The sequence below is a fragment of the Panthera pardus genome, unplaced genomic scaffold, assembly GCF_024362965.1.
Source record: "Panthera pardus isolate Hobbes unplaced genomic scaffold, ASM2436296v1 HiC_scaffold_10, whole genome shotgun sequence".
In the NCBI taxonomy this organism is placed as follows: domain Eukaryota; kingdom Metazoa; phylum Chordata; class Mammalia; order Carnivora; family Felidae; genus Panthera; species Panthera pardus.
Genome location: NW_026526655.1, coordinates 105,551,647 through 105,572,605, shown reverse-complemented (window position 1 = coordinate 105,572,605; position 20,959 = coordinate 105,551,647). Strand labels below are relative to the sequence as shown.

At 44.5% G+C, this 20,959-nt stretch overlaps 1 protein-coding gene across 1 annotated transcript; it reads left to right on the top strand.

Annotated features, from left to right (window-relative positions):
• The first annotated feature begins 7,753 nt into the window (after positions 1-7,753).
• Positions 7,754-13,666, top strand: LOC128779029 (uncharacterized). The gene is given in 2 exon segments (XM_053909885.1): positions 7,754-12,522; positions 12,525-13,666. Coding segments are annotated over 2 exon segments (5,304 nt in total). The 5' UTR covers positions 7,754-7,976; the 3' UTR covers positions 13,283-13,666.
• Positions 13,667-20,959: the final 7,293 nt, after the last annotated feature.

Here is a 20,959-nt window from a genome sequence, read left to right as displayed (position 1 = left end):
GCTTTCCCTCTGATGTGGGGCACAACATCTGGGAAAGGTCCTTCCTGGCATTAAAGGACAAGACCATTAAATATGGAAAACCTGACTCTTGGTCAGCTATGCTTTTGAGAAAATATCTTGTTCAAAAGGAGAAAAAGTGAAAATGAATAAAGGAAATCTCATTCCAAATGGCGTCGGGAAGCCACGAACACCATTCATGCAACACCATTCATCACAGCTTACACAGTCCTGAGGACGAAGAAAGATTTTCCTTCAGCCTGGCAAGAGCAAGCTGCTCTCATCTGCAGCCAATGAGATGTCACCACTTCAAACTCTCATTTTTCCCCAATGAACTTTCGTTCAAGACTTCTCTCGACTTCCTCCGTTCCTCTATAAAAAGATGCTCTCATTTGTTCTCCAGTCTCACCTTTGCACATCCCAAACTGCAATTCCTCTACTATTCCTGAATAAACTCATTTGCTTTGCCATAGGCTTTATTGTTTGAATTTTTAAGGTTGATAATATAAATGTTTCTCCAGTTGTGACATTTCGCAGTCACTTTGCTTTGTGGTCCAACTTTCACAGCTCACGTTATTATACTCCAAGTCCCATGATATGGAGTAGTTTCCTTTCAGGAGATGCATGCAGGTCAATGTGACTTATGCTCCCCTCTGACATTAAAGATGTCGTGGCTTCTTCTGGTGAATTCTTGGTGTCGTATGACACCTGGGAAATTCTCATGAACGCTAAGTTTCCCAGGAACATCTGAAGTATACTTAAAATCATGGACCAAGAATTCCATATGGTCCTCTTCAACACCCTGTTTACTCCACTCCTCCCATATCCAGAAAAAAACCTGTCACACAACACTAAAATTGCACAGATTATAAATATCAACGGAGGGCAACAGGAAAATAAATATTCTTTTATGAAGAGGCGTGTAATTTATAACCTACTCCATTTTGCATTTGTAAAGAAGTGATTTACCATATGAGAAACATACTGAACAAAAGTGAATTTGTTCCATTCACAAAGGATAATAAAGGAGAAGCTGGAATGAGATCCAGCATCTCTACAAGTCTAGTGCTAGCCTCATCATACTAAGCCACTTTTGCATTTGCGTGAAAATCGTGTTTCTAGACTTCTTGAAAAGGAGCACACGCATAACCGGTTTATTTTGTTGACATGAGACACATTTTAAAAATAATTTGTACTAATACTCCATTTTGTCAAGAACTTAGCGGGTCTGAGATTTTTACTCTACTTACAAACTAACAAGTTAGCCAGCCACAGTTTTACGGATGCTGGCAGAAAAACATGGGTCCTGGGTCAGAGTCTAAGGTCAGTTTGTTATTCATGGAAATAACAGTAACCAACATATCATTTTTGCTCAGTCTTCCCAAACCCCAATTCCCATCCATTGACACAGAGAGGGCCAGGAGACAACTACAACGCAAAGTGTTGCTCCAGGAGAGAAACTTCGGGTTTTGGAAACCCAAATGTTTTATCATGGACCTCAAGTACACCTGCACAAAATTTGTCATGGAGGCAAACATTAAGTTTACTAGGTGGGATAGTAAAGAAGTCTTTCAGCCTTTGAGGTAGACATAATCTCTGTCTTCCAAGGCTCTTTGGTTTATAAGTATCCTTGAAAAGACAGTCTTTAAGAAAAAGCCTCTGTACCTCCATTTGTTTGATGTGGAGAAAAATGACAGACCCATAGAGAATTAACTCCCAACATGACCTACCAGAAGACAAACTGGAGTGTCAGATCAAGTAACAACTTTTCTTCAACTGCACAGCATTTGAGAAATTTAGAACAAGCTTATCTATGAATCTAAAACATGTATACATATGTGTGTATATCATATATAAATATATGTGTGTGTGTGTGTGTGTGTGTGTATATCACACACACACAATAGGTATATATTCAACAATATCATCATGTATGTATGATATATATCATATATGAAGAGAATGACATATAAACGTATATCATCTATATATCATCTATATTATCTATCTGTATATACATATATTAGATAGATTGACTAGATTTAAAGATATGCTGGTGATGTTTAAACTCCTTTCTGACTCTTCTCTGTGCATCTGTTCTCAGTATTGTAAAATAACAATTATATCAATTATATTTAATTAGTTTATTTTCAAAAGCCCACAACAGACAAATTAATAAAACTTTTTTTTCTGTGTGCTGTGAAAACAAAATTCATCTCGATGAAATGTCATATGCTTAGCAGTCCAGAAATACATTAAAATGAAAATGATCCTATGAAGAGCCTGTTTTTGTTGACAAGATTGAATTTTGAAATAATGTAATGCATGTCCAATTAGTTAATGAGCACAAGCTAAATGAAGGGAAAACAATTTAATTGTTATCTTTCAGACCATGGAAATGAGTAATGTATACACAAGCATCATATTTACTTATAGGTTATTGGATTAAACATTAGATCATGTAATGGACAGGACTATTGGCCCTTGAGAATTACAGTATCTGTGTGTAATCACTCAGGAAAATGCTAACTGTAAGCTCTCTCTTTTTGTATCCCATTGCAATTTTTTAAACACAGCAGCAAAAGTGAAAATTTCATGCTCATAATTATCTTGCTTATTCTGTTTCTATTAAGAAAATCAAGTACTGAGAATTTCTAACATCTCAACGCCTACTGGTGACAACTTACATGCTTCTGCCTTTCATCTTTACAAATATTCCCTGGGAAAGCTGTTTTTATTTTTATTTTACAGACGAGGAAACTGAAGTTCGGACGTCATGGTAAATAACACGCAATTTGAATCTGTGATTATTTAACATCAGCACATAGCGTATCTCCTTAATCAAATTGGCCTTATACTTTTATATTTCCAGTATGCTTTGAGATAATGTATAAAATCTGAAAATTTTCAGGAGCAAATATTAATTTCACTGAGTGTAGGATTTGTGAAAAATAATGGTAACAACAGAGACCCACGCTAATTCTGTCTTATACACTAATATGCGTGAAGAAAGAACAATTAAGAATAGTAAGAAGAATGTTTTAGCACAAAAGGAATGGAAGCCAAGGCCAGACTCGTATGAAAGTGCTACATATATCCGAGAGATTTAGGCTGGATTTGATCCTGAAATAGAATCTATTCATTTTCTAATGCTGCCACAATACATTATCACAAAGTTAGACTGTTCAACAACATAGATTTACCATTTTACAGTTCCATGGGTCAGAAATCTGAGACAGTCTTACTGAACTAACAACAAGGTGTCACAGGGCTGTGTTGCTTTCTATAAGGTGTTGGTAGGATCCATTTGTTCTTTTCTACTTTCTAGAAGTGGCGAGTATTCCTTAGTTCATGGTCCTCTTCCATTTTTTTTTAAGTTTATTTATTTATTTTGAGAGAGAGAGAGAGAGAGAGCACAAGCGGGGCAAGGCAGAGAGAGAGGGAGAGAAAGAATCCCAAGCAAGCTCTGCACTGTCAGCACAGAGACCAACATGGGACTCAAACCCACATACCATGAGATCATGACCTTAGCAGAAATCAAAAGTTGGACGCTTAACCAACTGAGCCACCCAGGCACCCTCCCCTGCCCCTTCTTCCCTTTTAAAACCCAGCCATGGCAGATGAAGTCCTTCTCACTCTGACCTACTCATCTGTCTTCCTCTTTCACTGTGGTTTAGATTGTGCCCACCCAGAAAATCCAGAACAATCTCTCCATCTCAACTATAATTACATCTGCAAAGTCCTTTTTGTCATGAAATGCAACATGATCATGTAGGCTCCTAATAGTAGGCCATGAATATCTTTGGAGGACATTATTTTGCCTACCTCAGTGAGTGAGGTCTAAATATATAGAAGGAATACACCAATTAACTACATGGATTGTCAGAATAAAGGCAAAAAAAAAAAAAAAAAAAAAAAAAAAAAAAAAGACCCAACTGGATATTGTCAACAAGAAGCCCACTTCCAAAAAAGACTTAGGTTGGAAATAAAGGGTAAGAAAAAGATATACTTTGCTAACATGAATGAAAAGGAAATTGGAATAGTGATATCAATTTCAGAGAAAGCAGACCTCAGAAGAGGGAAATTTATCAGGGACAAAGAGCTGTCACTCTTCCAAAACGACATAACAAACTTAAACATGTATATACCTAACAGAGCATTAAAATACATGAGGCACAACCTGACCCAAGTGCTTGGAGATATAGACAAATCCACTATATAGTTGGAGACTTTCAAACACTCTATCAGTATTTGATAGTTCAAGGAGGGAGAAAATCACTAAGGATGAAGTTGACCTGAACAGCACTCCAACCCACTTGATCTAATTGATATTTACAGAATATTCCCTTCAACAATAGCAGAACCTCACATGGAACATTCACCAAGAGAAATAGCATTCTAAGCTATAAAACACAGTAACACTTTTTTTTAATAGAAATAACTTAAAGTGTGTTATCAGACCTCCATGGTATTAAACTAGAAATCAATCACAGAGATACTGTTGGAAAATCCCCAATATTTGGTAATTAAACATTTCCTCCTAAATAACACGGGTCAAAGAAGTCTCAAGAAAAAAAAAGTTTCAAAACGTATTTTTAACTAAATGAAAATTCCCATGTCCCGTCAAAAGGTGGAAATGTGGTGAAAGTATTACTCAGATGGAAATTTATACATGAAAAAAAAAGAAAAGATCTTACGTGAGAATAATGTAAGCTTCCCACTAAGAAAAACAGAGTAATTGAAGCCTAAAGCAAGTAGAAGAAGTGATTAAAGTATTAATATTATTTATTAAAATAAAATTTTATTTTATTAGCAGAAATTAATGATGTTGAAAACAGTAAAACAATAAAGAGAATTCATGAACAAAAGCTGATTCTTTGAAAAGGTCATTGAAACTGATAGACCCCTGGCCAGGCTAAGCGATGACCGGGTGTTTATAATTGCCCATAGCAATTATATGTTAGCTCCGCCAGTCTTTAGGCAGGCTTCTTTCCTCCCCACCAGCAGCCATGAACTTTAGTTTGCCCCCAAGTGTGAGCAAGCAGTAAAACACAGAATACCTCCCTTGAACGGCTGGCTCATCCTGAGAATCAGCTGACCACAGTAAGAAAGGGAAACATTTCCTATCAGACCACCTGAATCATACTGTCTGCTCATTCCCACTCAATTTCCCCTCAAAAGTTCCTACTGGTCTTACCTACCCCTCCCTATAAAAGGAAAGCTTGTTTTCTGTTTGATTTTGAGAGGCTGGTAGATCCTGTATCTGGAGTGATCTTCGTACTGCAATAGCCTCTGCAAAAAGTCTCTCCTTAACTAAGTCTGGACTTGCTTTTATCTGGAACCAAGAAAACAGAGAAAACACCAATAACTGACATCAAAATGAAAGAGGGTTCATCACAACTGATCCCATGTACGCTAAAATAATAAAAGCTAATTTAAAAATCCACAAAGGAATCCTGTGAACTAGAAATAACAAATACCCACAAATTTGATTGAGAACAGGTGAAACAGACCAATTCCTCGCAAGGTACAAACTACCAAAACTCACACAAGAAGAAATCAATAATCTGAATAGGTCTACATTTATTAAAGAATTTGAGTCAAGAATGTAGATCCTTCTAAATATGAAGGAAGGAACTTTTCATGTAGGGAACCAGCCTAAAAAAAGAAAGATCCAGGGATAGAAACTAACTGAGCATGAATAGGAAAGATATAACATGCTTTCTGATGAGAGCAGAGGGGAGAATTGAGGGGAACTATTAACACTTAACGAAGGTCTCTGTTTACTAACAGATGCCAGGAAGCTATTTCCTCCCCCATGGAGCTCTGGAATTATAGGCCAGGGGTCTCTCTAGGGGGCATCTGACACTTCCAGCGTGAGGGGTTACCCTGTGGAACCAGCTTCTGTTGATTGCCAGCTTCCTGGCAGCCTCACAAGAGAAAAGAGAGACCAAAACCATTTGTTAGAAGCCGGTGATAATCTGCGCTTTAGTGGGGATCCTGTGAGTTGGTAAAAACACAAAGCAGTCAGCACTTGCGAAGGGTACACAGAATGGCTTGGGCATTTTGCTACAGGACTCCTAACAAAGGCGAATTGTGAAGCTGATGTGATTTACAGCTGCTTCCGGGAGTTCAAACCTGGGGCGTGGTATTGTGTCTAGTGCATGTGCGCTATCATTAATGTCACTACTTCACTTTACAAATTAGCTGTAATCCCAGATTAATGCCGCGGCATTTCCCTTTTGTTTGATGTTGTTGATGGTGATCTTTCGGGTTTAAGGTCCTGTGGCAAATTTTTTCCTTACTATAAAAGTAAAAGTCAATCCATTCTGAGTTACCTTAGAACTAAAAGTGTGTGTGCATATTGTATGTATGTGTGTGCATATTGAATGAGTGTGTGTGTTGTTGGGGGTGGAAGGGTAATGAGAGTCATATTTATTAATTTAAAAAGAGGGCCATCTGCCAAGTGGCTTCTTAGATTCATGGATCAGAGGGAAGTGGACACAGAAAAATTGTCAGAGTAGGAATTTGGGTAGGTTAGCATGACCTCAACAGGCTCAGTTTTAAGAAATTCTAGGACTTTGGGAATGCAGCCTTAAATTCCAAGGATTGTCCTCACTCCCCTCAAGATTCCCACTCCTTGGCTGTTGAAACACTATTCTAAGTATCCCTGTGAGGGGATTTTGCACTTGTAATTTAAGATTCAAATCAGTTGACCTTAAAATTTGGAGGCTATCCAGGTGAGCCTGATCTGAATATATAAAGTCTAGTAAAAGGCAGAAGAAGACAGCAGACAGGAAATCAGAGGTCTGATGGACAAAAGGCACTCAAAGTCCAATTGCTGGGTTAAAGATGCTGAGAGAGCAAGGCAGGTACCCTCTGGGATCAGAAAGTGACCCCGCAGCCAGTAAGGAAATGGGGATCTTGGTTCTACAACTGCAAAGACATGCATTCATTCTGTGAACAACATGCTTGAGCTTAGAAATAGGGGTCTTACCCCCTCTCCCAGGCCCCATTCTCCAGATAAGCGCTCAGTCTGGCTAACAGCTTGATTCCGGCTTCATGACACCTGAGCAGAGACCAGCCAAGGTCATCTGGGCTTCTGACCTGCAGAAATACTTGCTGTTTTAAGCTACACAATTTACAGTGATTTGTTATACAACAAGAGAAAACTAATACAATGAAAGGGCGGGCCTACGCCGGCCGACTCCATCTTATTCTGTGTTCTCCACCTTGAGTGACTATGTCCCCGACATGACCCCTTTTCCGGGAAATTCACAGAAACCTCAGACTGCGCCTCCTCCCCTTGAGTAACCTCCCGCTCACCCGTTCAAACTTTCTGATCAAAACACGCCCAGCGACCTGCGTAACAGGACTCCGACCCTTCCCCAACCAATCGGCTGAGGCCACGACCCTTCCCCAGCCAATCGGCTGAGGCCACAGCCATTACCTCACCAACTGCCCCTAGACCCCTATAAAACCTTTGTGCTTTTGAAACTCGCTCTCTCTCCCTGGTATCTCACCGCTGCGTCGGTGCAGGTAGGGGATTGAGCTCGAGCTAGCTCGAATAAAGGTTCTTTTGCTTTTGCATCGGACTCGGCTCCCTAGTGGTCTTTGGGGATCACGAATTCTGGGCATAACATTTGGGGGCTCATCCGGGATCCCCAAGACCCCTGAGGGACCCCCGACCCGGAGAGCCTGACTGGCCACGGTTAGTGTCTGTTTGTTTGTTCTGTCTTTTCTGTGTGAGCTCACTTCTGGAGTTCTGGTAGTGCCCGACGCGGTCTAAGTGGACGCACTGGAGGACCACGGGCCGGGAGTTTCGGAAGACGTTCCGATTCTCCCTTCTGGAGGGACGTGGAATCCCCTCAAAGGTCTGAGACGAGGCGGGTCGCTCCCGCTGGTCGGCGTGAGGCCGTCATCTTTGGAGGGACGTGGAATCCCCTCATCGGTTTTGGAGGGACGTGGAATCCCCTCAAATGTCTAAGCTAGCTTTCAGTTTTGCTTCCATGGAGTTGGAAGATTTTCTAGGGGCCCTCTGTTTGTCTGTTTTTGTGTTTCTCTGTTTTGTTCTGTGGACTTACTGGACGGACGTTATGGGACAGACTCAGACTACTCCTCTAAGTATTATGATTGATCACTTTAAGGATGTGAGGGGAAGAGCTAACAACCTCAGTGTGGAAGTCCGAAAGGGTCGGTGGCAGTTTTTTTGTTCTAGCGAGTGGCCAACTTTCAATGTCGGATGGCCACCAGAGGGGACCTTCGACCTCCCTACCATCCACCGAGTCAGGAGTATCATCTCTCAGCCTAAGACGGGCCATCTTGATCAGCTCCCTTACATTATCACTTGGCAGGACCTTGTGGAAGACCCACCCTCTTGGCTTAAACCCTTCCTAGCCCCGCTCCCTCCGGAGTCAAAACCCATTCTTGCTTTGCAGGGGACAAAGAAGAAGAAAAGTCTTATCCAGCCTTCAGCACCCCTCTACCCTGTCTTACAGGGGGGTACTGAAGAAGAATTAATTTTTCCTCCCTCGTATAACCCCTCTAGGATGCTGGAAGAACACCATCCTCCCCCTCCGGGGGAGGCAGACGCTGTTCCGAGAGCGGGAGGCGGAAACGCTCCAGTGGGAAGCCCGCCCTTCACCAGACAAAGGGCTCAGAGGGAGCAATCCACCTCCGCCGCCGACTCCACTATTCTGCCCCTGCGAGCCACCGGACCCCCAGACGCGGAGGGGAACCAGCCCCATCACTATTGGCCTTTCGCCACTAGTGACCTCTACAATTGGAAAGCTCAGAATCCTAAGTTTTCCGAGAAACCGGCAGGGCTTATTGATTTATTAGACTCTGTTCTTTTTACCCATCAGCCCACGTGGGACGATTGCCAGCAGCTTTTGCAGGTCCTGTTCACGACTGAAGAAAGAGAAAGAATCGTCAACGAGGCCCGAAAACTAGTTCCGGGCACAGACGGGAATCCCACCACCAACCAGGCTCAGATAGATGCCTCCTTCCCCTTAACTCGGCCCCAGTGGGATTTCAACACGGCAGAAGGTAAGGAGAGGCTCCGGGTCTACCGCCAGACTCTAATGGGGGGTCTCCGAATGGCTGCTAGAAAGCCAACCAATTTGGCCAAGGTAGGAAATGTACAACAGGGAAAAGATGAATCTCCGGCTGCCTTTTTAGAATGGATCATGGAGGCATTCCGTACCTATACCCCCATGAATCCAGAGGCTCCGGAAAGCAAGGCAGCTGTTATCATGGCCTTTGTAAACCAATCGGCCATAGACATTAGGAGAAAATTACAGAAAATAGATAGACTAGGAGAAAAAAGTCTGCAGGACTTACTGGTGGTAGCCGAAAAGGTATATAATAACCGGGAGCTTCCTGAGGACAAGCAGGCTCGCGCCATGGCGGCTGCCAGCAGTAAGCAGACTCGAGACCTGGCGAGAATACTACTAGCTACCACTGCTGACTCCCCTGAGGAATGAGACCGCCGTCTCTGGCAGCTGGCAGACGACGCAAGAAAAGGTAAAAGAACCACCAAGGGGGGGAAGCAGAGGCTGCAGAAGGATCAGTGCGCATACTGCAAGGAGATAGGGCATTGGGCCCGAGATTGTCTGAAAAGGGCCGGCGGGAAAGGAAGCAAGACTGATCGAGTAAAAGTCCTAGAGCTAGATGAACTAAGTGATTAGGGGAGTCGGGGTTCGGACCCTCTCCCCGAACCCAGGGTAACTCTTAAAGTGGAGGGGACCCCTGTTGACTTCCTTGTCGACACCGGAGCACAACATTCGGTCCTCCGCACCCCACAAGGAAAACTAGCCAGCAAGAAGTCCTGGGTACAAGGGGCAGCTGGTATGAGCCAGTATTCATGAACTACCCGAAGAACAGTAGATTTGGGAACGGGCCGGGTATCCCACTCCTTTATGGTAATACCAGAATGCCCCTACCCGCTGTTAGGACGGGACTTACTGACCAAGATTGGAGCTCAGATAACTTTCAGACAAGGGGGGCCTCAGGTCACCGATGGCAAAGGCCACCCCATCCAGGTCCTGACCATGAAACTGGAGGATGAATACCTCCTCCACCAGGAGGCGCTCCCGAGAGAGGATAATATAGACAGATGGCTACAAGAATTCCCCTCGGTTTGGGCAGAGACTGGGGGGGGGATGGGACTAGCCGCTCATAGGACCCCAGTCCTGGTAGAGCTCAAGCCAGGAGAGAGTCCGGTAAGGATCAAACAATACCCCATGTCACAGGAGGCCCGGAAGGGGATCCAGCCACACATCCGGAGACTACGAAGCCTAGGGGTACTAGTTCCTTGCCAGTCTGCCTGGAACACCCCCTTACTGCCGGTCAAAAAGCCTCACACAAATGACTACCAACCGGTACAAGACCTCCGGGAAGTAAATAAGAGGGTCGCGGACATACACCCAACTGTTCCCAACCCATATACTCTCTTGAGCTCCTTGGCGCCCTCCAGGGTCTCGTATACTGTACTAGATTTAAAGGACGCCTTCTTCAGTCTGCCGCTGGCACCCCAGAGCCAACCCCTGTTCGCCTTCGAGTGGCATGATCCGGAGGAGGGCTACAGTGGGCAACTCACCTGGACACGGCTACCTCAGGGATTCAAAAATTCACCCACCATCTTCGACGAGGCACTACACGAGGACCTGGGTGAGTACAGAAGGGAGCACCCTGGCCTCACCCTCCTACAGTACGTAGATGACATCCTGATTGCTGCTGACACGGCCAAAGACTGTGAGCGAGGGACCCAGGACCTGCTGGCTACCCTGGGGGCTTTAGGGTACCGGGCATCCGCGAAGAAGGCTCAGATATGCAGGGAGAGGGTAAGTTACCTGGGATATATCCTGGAGGGCGGACAGCGGCGGTTATCAGATGCCAGAAAAGAAACTGTCCTAAAGATCCCTACTCCCACCTCCCGAAGAGAAGTGAGGGAATTCCTAGGATCAGCCGGCTACTGCTGCCTCTGGGTTCCAGGTTTTGCTGAGATCGCCAGGCCCCTATATGAAGCTACCAAAGAGGGGAAAACATTTAAATGGACTGAAAAAGAAGAAATTGCCTTTAATCAGTTAAAAAAGGCCCTCCTAAGTGCCCCAGCCCTGGGCCTACCAGACATTATGAAACCCTTCCACCTCTTTGTAGACGAACATAAGGGAATAGCAAAAGGGGTTCTAACTCAAGCCTTAGGCCCCTGGAACCGCCCAGTGGCTTACCTGTCTAAGAAACTAGACCCAGTGGCTGCCGGCTGGCCGCCATGCCTAAGAATTATTGCGGCGACAGCACTCCTAGTCAAGGATGCAGACAAACTGACCCTAGGACAGGAGATCTGGATCACAACCCCACACGCCATTGAAGGGGTCCTGAAACAGCCTCCTGATAGATGGATGAGCAATACACGTGTGACTCATTACCAGAGCCTCCTACTCAACCCTCCACGAGTGCGGTTCCACCCCAGTGCAGCCCTCAATCCTGCAACCCTGCTGCCCGACCCTGACCTAGGTGCTCCACTACATGACTGTGCGGGAATCCTGGAACAAGTACATGGATTCCGGATGGACCTGACCGACCAGCCCCTCCCCGATGCCGAGGCTACTTGGTTCACTGATGGCAGCAGCTTTGTGCGAGATGGACACAGGTATGCGGGTGCAGCGGTGGTCACCGAAATGGACACCGTATGGGCGGAGGCTCTACCCTCCGGAACGTCAGCCCAGCGAGCGGAGCTCATAGCCCTCACCAAGGCGCTGATGCTGGGAGCTGGAAAACGGCTTAACATCTACACAGACAGCCGTTATGCATTTGCCACAGCTCATATTCATGGGGCAATTTATCAGGAGAGGGGGTTACTGATGGCAGAAGGACGGACTATAAAAAATAAGCAGGAGATACTTAACCTGCTTACGGCCTTATGGCTTCCTGCCAAGCTAGCCATTATCCACTGCCAAGGGCACCAAAAAGCTGATAACCCAGTAGCTAGAGGTAATCGAAAGGCTGACCAGGCAGCCAAGGCAGTAGCCCTTACTCCAGTCCCCACCATGACCATACAACTACCAGACCCGGGAGACCCAGTTTTACCAGACCAGCCCAAATACTCCCAGGAGGAGTTACAGCGGATCAAGAAACTCCCCATGGCCCAGGAGATAAAGGGATGGTGATATACACCTAACAAGGAGCTCGTGCTGCCAGACCGGCTCGGAGTCTCAATATTAGAGCACATGCATTGGTCTACTCACATGGGGGCCCGAAAATTAAAAGACTTAATCCGACATGCCGGAATCAAGATTCACCAACAGGACACCAAAATAGAGCAAGTTGTATCTGCCTGCAAGACCTGCCAACTCACCAACGCGAAAGCCACATCAAATAAAAAAGGAACCAGGCTCAGAGGCACCAGACCGGGAGCCCAATGGGAAGTCGACTTCACTGAAGTCAAACCAGGAAAGTATGGTTATAAATATCTTTTAGTATTTACAGACACCTTCTCTGGCTGGGTGGAGGCATACCCAACAAGCATGAAACGGCTCAGACGGTGGCTAAGAAGCTACTAGAAGACATCTTACCCAGCTATGGTTTTCCTGCCATGGTAGGATCAGACAATGGACCAGCTTTTATCTCTCAGGTAACACAGGCAGTAGCCAAGGCGGTGGGGGCAAACTGGAAATTACATTGTGCTTATAGGCCCCAGAGCTCAGGACAGGTAGAAAGAATGAATAGAACCCTAAAAGAGACCCTTACCAAATTAACCATGGAGACTGGCGGGGACTGGGTGACTCTCCTACCGTACGCCCTTTACCAGGTTAGAAACACTCCTTACACTCTGGGTTTTACTCCCTACGAGATCATGTTTGGCAGGCCACCCCCTGTTATTCCCAGCCTTCGAGCTGAACTTCTTGCAGAGTTTAAAGATCAAGAACTTTTTCTTTCCTTGAGAGGGCTCCAGAGGGCGCACGAGGATATTTGGCCGCGCCTCCGTGCCATCTACGAGGCTGGCCCGACCCCGACACCTCATCAGTACAAGCCGGGAGACTGGGTCTATGTCAAGAGGCACCACCGAGAGACTCTCGAGCCGCGCTGGAAGGGACCCTACATTGTAGTGCTGACAACCCCCACCGCTCTCAAAGTAGACGGCATCGCGACCTGGGTCCATCACACCCACGTTCGGCCAGCGGACCCCTCCTCGATCCGGAAAGACTTCATCACGCGATGGGCCATCAGTCGGGACCAACACAACCCGCTCAAGCTCAAGCTACAGCACATTCGACCCACCTAATATTGGTAACTCTGTTAACTCTGCTTGTCATTGCTCATGCTACCGGGAGTCCCCACACCCCCCAAAACATCACCTGGCAGATCATAGATACCAGCTCAGGGACAATACTTAATTAGACCTCCCAGAGCCACCCCAGGGACACATGCTTCCCAGAACTTAGCGTAAACTTCCAAACTCTGTTCCCCTTGTCACCATAAATGCAGCCGGTCCCATGATTGGGTCCGTAAGTTACATGACAAGGGGGGAATGAAAGGGCGGGCCTACGCCGGCCGACTCCATCTTGTTCTGTGTTCTCCACCTTGAGTGACTATGTCCCCGACATGACCCCTTTTCCGGGAAATTCACAGAAACCTCAGACTGCGCCTCCTCCCCTTGAGTAACCTCCCGCTCACCCGTTCAAACTTTCTGATCAAAACACGCCCAGCGACCTGCGTAACAGGACTCCGACCCTTCCCCAACCAATCGGCTGAGGCCACGACCCTTCCCCAGCCAATCGGCTGAGGCCACAGCCATTACCTCACCAACTGCCCCTAGACCCCTATAAAACCTTTGTGCTTTTGAAACTCGCTCTCTCTCCCTGGTATCTCACCGCTGCGTCGGTGCAGGTAGGGGATTGAGCTCGAGCTAGCTCGAATAAAGGTTCTTTTGCTTTTGCATCGGACTCGGCTCCCTAGTGGTCTTTGGGGATCACGAATTCTGGGCATAACAACAACTCTTTCCCCATGTGCAGGCATAATCTAGATAATTTGTATGTATTCAAGTAAATATCATGTAAGTGCTCATTAAATAAACACGAAAATTATTATTGTTATGTTCTAAAGATGCTCAGAAAATCTACTTTCACGTCATCTTTTAATTGACGGAAGGCCAAGAAAACGTCTTCTGTTGTACAAAAAGAGTCACTTCATTATAACAAACTTTTTCAAGTAATGAGTCACTCAGCTATTCTGAAAGATCCCCACCCCACAATCTTACCAGTCATAAGCCCTCTTGGTCTGACTACTTCTGTATTTTTAAACATTTTATTATTATTTTCAAGATTGCTAGGAAGTCAGTCTTAGAAACTGTCAAACTTTAAAAAATTCTCCTGGAGCCAAACTGCAAGGGGATGGTTACTTTATTTAGGCTGTTGCAATAGAAACAATGTTTCAGAGAGTGTCAGGGAGACTTGATGAGTGAAAGGGACTTTACAGGGGAAAGAAACTAAAGGATCCAAGCTTCCTTTCCAAGTCTGAGAACTTAGGAGAGGCAGGCATTGCAATCCCCTGGAAACTTACACCCCAGATCTAAGAATAGTTGACTTAAAAACAGGAATTTAAAGGGAGAGGGTTAGTTTATTGGTGCCAGTAAGCAGAAGGGCAGTGTGAGTTCAGAGAAAATGTTACAATTTGCCACAAAAATAAAGGTAGGTCATTCCATTTAAGGGTTTTGTGAATTGCCAGAAAAAAAAAAATCTATACTGCAGTTGAAAGGCCACCTTAAGTTTGAATGAATAACATCTTTTATTCCTATCACATAACTGAAGAGCTTCCCCCAAGAAATGCTGCTGTTCCAAATAGTCCCTGTCTTTGGCCATGTTTTGATTTCCGTCCCGGGTCCAGAACCCATTTAAGCCAGGTTTCTAAAAGATGCAAAGTTGAAGATGCTTAGTCAAATGAGCATTCTCTATTCCGAAAATCATATCCAGTATCAGTGTGAGAGCCCAGGGCCACTTTTCCCTGGCCATGTCCTGGTTTCTCTTTTTTCTCCTGACCCAATGCTGTCCTCAAGCATGTAACATCCTCAGTCTCAAAATATCCATAGGAAAAGTGAAAGGGTTGTATCAAAGCCCCCTCCCCAGTCAAGCCTACAGACACACAACTCACAGGTTTTGTACTTGTCCATCCTTGTTTTTCTAGGTCATGGTGCCCCTCATTCTCAGAGAATAGACCACAACTACAAAACATTCTTCTCTAGCCGGTGACAACCCACATCCTGGACTAGCCCCAGAGAGAACCCCCTGAGCAACTTCTCACCTCCTGCTCTACCCACTCACACCTCCTTCTCACCTCCTGACTCTACCAAGAGTCAACTTCCTCCCCGAACACCCTCCCCCATGACACAGCTACTACCCTCTTGAGGAGGGAAACAAAGGCAAGAGAAATGTAGCATAAATTAAGTCTCCTTACAGCTTGCTCACTGTAACCTGTTTCAGAAACCTGAAACATGCAGAGGGCAACCTTCCACAAGCAGTTCGTGGCTGCCTTACTTCCTTAATGTTTTTGTTTTAATAAAGACTAAAAGCAACCATATCTTAACATAGCTAGCCCCTCAAGGTCCTGAAAGCCTTGCTTTCAAATTCCTTAGAGACTTATGCTATCCCTAACCCTTACTAACTTAAAAGTATATAATCATATGGTTTCACTCTTATGTGGATCCTGAGAAATGTAACAGAAACCCATGGGGGAGGGGAAGGAAAAAAAAAAAAAAGGTTAGAGTGGGAGAGAGCCAAAGCATAAGAGACTGTTAAAAACTGAGAACAAACTGAGGGTTGATGGGGGGTGGGAGGGAGGGGAGGGTGGGTGATGGGTATTGAGGAGGGCACCTTTTGGGATGAGCACTGGGTGTTGTATGGAAACCAATTTGACAGTAAATTTCATATATTAAAAATTAATTAATTAATTAATTAATTTTTAAAAAAAAAGTATATAATCAGTCACTCTTCACAGCCCCAGGGCAGCTGTTTCTGCCCACGGGTCCTGTCCCCGTACTTTAATAAAATCACCTTTTTGCACCAAAGACATCTCAAGAATTCTTTCTTAGCCATTTGCTCAAGACCTGCACCATTCTCACATCCTTAAAATCCCTTAAAAAGCCCAGCCCAGGAGAAAGTAGGGGCCGACATTTCTCTGGATGTCTGGCCCCTCTTCCCCCTTGGAGAGTGAACAAGCTGTGTCCTATTTGTGCAGATCTTTGCCACCCAGGTCACCAGCCACCCTGACAAAAAGAAATAAAAGGGGGGGACTCAGTTCTCCCCCTCAAGTAAAAAATTTCCCCCGAGTAGTGCCGACTTCACGGCTCCAAAATTTATGAATTCTTCTGGTCTTTGGGAGAAGACTTTGTAAGATACTTAGCACCGAATAGGCATGCGATGCAATTTTGGGGGGTGAATGTATTTTTCTACCTCCTATTCTTCTGTTCATGTCTACCGCGTGGAGATCCAGCTTGATCGCGATGTGAACCTGTTGATGAGATGTAGTCTTGATCTGAAAATGTCTTGCAGACCAGCGCCTCATTCCTCCCATTGGTTTGAGGCAGCACGAAGGTGATATCATTGTTCAATGCGATATTTCTGGTGCCTGGATAGCGTGTGTTTTCAGGTAGTGCTCAATAAATTACTTGTTTCGTAAGTGAACAGACATGGTAGGCCTACCAAAAGTTTGTTTTCATGAGGACCTGGGAAGCTCCACGTATTATAAGATAGACAACGTCATTCTGTGGTAATAATTTCAGAAGCTAGTGACCTGGAACAAGAAAGGTTTATCATGAAACGTTTTGCCCACCTTGGGTCAGCCTAGGGACAATGTTTGCTCTGCGTCTCTTTACTCCAGCCAGGATGACAGAGAAGCCACATTCTGGTATCGTCACTCAGAACAGAAGAGAAAGAGACCTTGGGGGAAAATCTTGTACGCTTGGGCCATCAGTTAAGTGTTCATGCTCAGAAGTTACAGATAACAATTCTGCTCACAAATCCTTGGCCAGAACTAATCATATGGACACACTCAACCGCAAGAAGCCAGAAAGTTTCGTTAGCACCATGTGCCGGCCATATTTAATGGACATCGTTCATGATTAGCATACCCTTAATAGAAGCAAGAAACCAGGCACAATCAACTTGTATAGGAATAAAGTCTGATCACAGGACATCTTCTGACTCTCAGAGTGGTACCTCAGCTTTATCCCTGTGGAGCTCACATCCAGACCTACACCTATGATGATAACAGCAGGGGCCAGAAGTAAAGCCTTTGATGAATCCTGGACAGAAAAGGTCTAAGTAGCTCCTGTTTTATGCTTCTCTTCCACAATGGTTCCCACGTTGAGAGAAGCAATCCTCTTCGTTCCTGACAAAATTCATCACACTGTTGTCATGTCTTTTCTGGGGTTCCATGGGTCTATTTTTACTGTTTCCATCCTGTACTATTTTTTTTTATTGATGTGATTTTATTTTATTCTTTAATATCAAATTTATTGTCAAATTGATTTCCATACAACACCCAGTGCTCATCCCAAAAGGTGCCCTCCTCAACACCCATCACCCACTTTCCCCTCTCTCCCACCCCCCATCAACCCTCAGTTTGTTCTCAGTATTTAAGAGTCTCTTATGGTTTGTCACCTTCCCTCTCTGTAACTTTTTTCCCCCTTCCCCTCCCCCATGGTCTTCTGTCAAGTTTCTCAGGATCCACATAAGAGTGAAACCATATGGTATTTGTCTTTCTCTGTATGGCTTATTTCACTTAGCATCACACTCTCCAGTTCCATCCATGTTGCTACAAAGGGCCATATTTCATTCTTTCTCATTGCCACGTAGTACTCCATTGTGTATATAAACCACAGTTTCTTTATCCATTCATCAGTTGATGGACATTTAGGCTCTTTCCATAATTTGGCTATTGTTGAGAGTGCTGCTATAAACATTGGGGTACAAGTGCCCCTATGCATCAGCACTCCTGTATCCCTTGGGGAAATTCCTAGCAGTGCTCTTCCCGGGTCATAGGGTAGGTCTATTTTTAATTTTTTGAGGAACCTCCACCTTGTTTTCCAGAGCGGCTGCACCAGTTTGCATTCCCACCAACAGTGCAAGAGGGTTCCCGTTTCTCCACATCCTTGCCAGCATCTATAGTCTCCTGATTTGTACTCTTTTTCTTAAGGTACACAAGATTTTGTAAAACACATCAGGGACACAGAAGACCTATACATGCCAATGGCATCCTCTGCCACCAAGGAAGTGTGCAATTTTGGCCTGGTGATTTAGACATTCCCAGCAGCAAGGAACTCCTTTGCCTAATTAAACTCCTTAACCAAATTCATCAGGTCTGCCGGGCCAACTCTTTTCAGGCCAGGTTTTCTTCTTTTAAGAGCACACATACATAGACTAATGCCTCACAAGACATTTCTGGCTGGAAATTTCATTCCAGAAGCTCAATAATGGTAAGTACATGTGAACTGGTTACCAAAGACACAGATGACGACACTGTGACCTTACCACTGGAAACCCAGAACGTATCAACTGTTGGTTTTCATTCACTAGGTGAGGATGCATCTCTGTGGGAGAAACATAACTGGAATTTATAGCAATTTAATCAAATGCAGTGAAAGCGAATAATTGTCTTCACTATCAGCTATGCACTATTAGTATAGAGAATACACACACACACACACACACACATACACAACCGAGAAAATATGTTTAAACCAAACAGGTCAGATAGGATGTCTTCTAAAACCTATTAATATACAGCTTTGTTCCTCAAGGAAGAGAAATGTGATTTATTTTTTAAGTTTCGTTTATTTATTTTGAGAGAGAGAGGGAGAGAGCCCATGCTAGAGAGAGCAGGGGAGGGGCAGAGACAAAAGGAGGGAGAGAGAGATCCCAAGCAGACTCCGTGCTGTCAGTACAGAGTCCGATGCGGGGTTTGAACTCACAAACCACAGATCATGACCTGAGCCGAAATCAAGAGTTGGACACTTAACCTACAGGGCCTACCCAGGCGACTCTGAGAAAAGTGATTTCTGACTGCAGACATCTGGAAACATTTTCTGCAGGAGTCAACTTCAGAGACTTCTGGAGGGATAAGACGTCATTCTATGTAGGATATTGGTGGGGCGAGAGGCATTTTCTACTTACTGAGTTTGAGGAAATGGATAATCCACATAAAGCTCATAGCCATTCTGTCTACCTGAATATTACGTTACTCAGAAGCCCAGCACCCCACCTTCAACAACGGTGCCCCACTTGCTTGAACTTTTAGTCTTTTTTCTTTAAAGTTCATTTATTTGTTTTGAGAGAGACAGAGAGAGCAGGAGTGGGGGAGGGGCAGAGAGCAAGAGGGCGACAGACAATCCCGATGCAGGGCTCAAACCCCTGAGCCACCCTGCCCAAATTGAACTTCTTTTCTAATTCCTTCTCACTGGTCAGCTTCACGACAAGTGTGTATTTGACCCCTCTATACAGTGTGCTGCTTTGGGTGTGGTAGAGACACGTTAGCTATGATTCTCATGCTAAGCAATTTAGTTGTTTTTTTTTTAAATTCTCCTTCGCACATATTCACTTATGTGATTTCCATGTTTGTCCCGTGAGCTTAATTTGGTGGAAATATCTTTTTCATCACCTGACAAAGGAAGACATAGCAATTTCCATGAACATTGGCTACAGGTAGACCAGGAATTGGGTATCTAGCTTGCTTCTTAACTGGTGGTGTAAACTTAGGCAATTTATTTAACTTCGCTTGGGCCCAGTGGGTTTGATCTCTAAAAAAGAAAAGATGATAATTGTATATACCATAGCTTGCTGGGGACATTAACTGAAATAATGTATGTGGGCCAGTTGGCATGATTACAGACATATACACATATACACCATTTTAATAAACGGAAGATCAATATCACTGCCCTGAACAACATAAAGTGTTTCTGAGTGAATTCTTGCCATTATCTGATTGTTTAATCACATGGATACAAAATAACCACTGAAAAGGAAAATGAACTATCTTCAACATAAGCTTAAAGTTTCCTCCAAATTGGTCTAAAGATGTGTCTTCCAAGGCTAACAGGAATGCAGGCTTAGGGGTTCAGCAGCACTTTCTGGATTCTCCTGCAATGGACCCAAGTAAATGAGGTTTTGATTTGCATTTCCTGGCCCCATTACAGGCCTGCTAATAGACCTATAGTGTCTGTTAGAGGGAGTTATTATCGCCGCTATCAAGGTTAATGGACATGTCTTACCCTGGGTTCCCCTTTGCCACTTTGTCACAATGCAGCACAGAACTATCTGTAATAACTTCAAATGCAATTTAGGTCCAAACACAAAAGGGTTCGACACTGTCATCAAAATAGGTCTGAAGCCCAGTTTGTTTCCTTAGTCACATTTCCAATCCACAAAAGTAGGTGCTGATCAACCCTTTCTGAAGTCACCATCATTATTAAACACAGCAAATGAAATAGAGAGCTCACCATTACTGACACCCTGGAGTGTGCATGAGTCACAGGGCACAGTGTTTTCATACACTTCATATCAACTTATGGCCCTCAAAACATCGGTCCCTTGTTAGAGATCAGAAAATTCAGTCTGAGAAGCAAGAGCCTTACCTATGATCACACGCCAGAGAACAAAGAAAGGATCCAAGCCCTGGAAGAAATTCTTGCCTGGAGAGTGAGAAATTTGTAATTACAAGAGTCTTTAAAAAGGATCAGCAAGTGGGAAGAATAGACTTGATCTCAAGAAGGCCAACTCTCAAGGTCTGCTATCCTCAATCACAGAACAACTGGAAGCCTACCAATCCTCAGTACCTCAACATGCACCCCAACACACACTCTACCCTTGCAACAAACTTGCCCCCACCAGGACGAAATATCAGCCTAGTAGTTATTACTCTTTGGCAGTCTTGCTTTCCGAAGGCCATGTCGCCACTTAGAGAATTT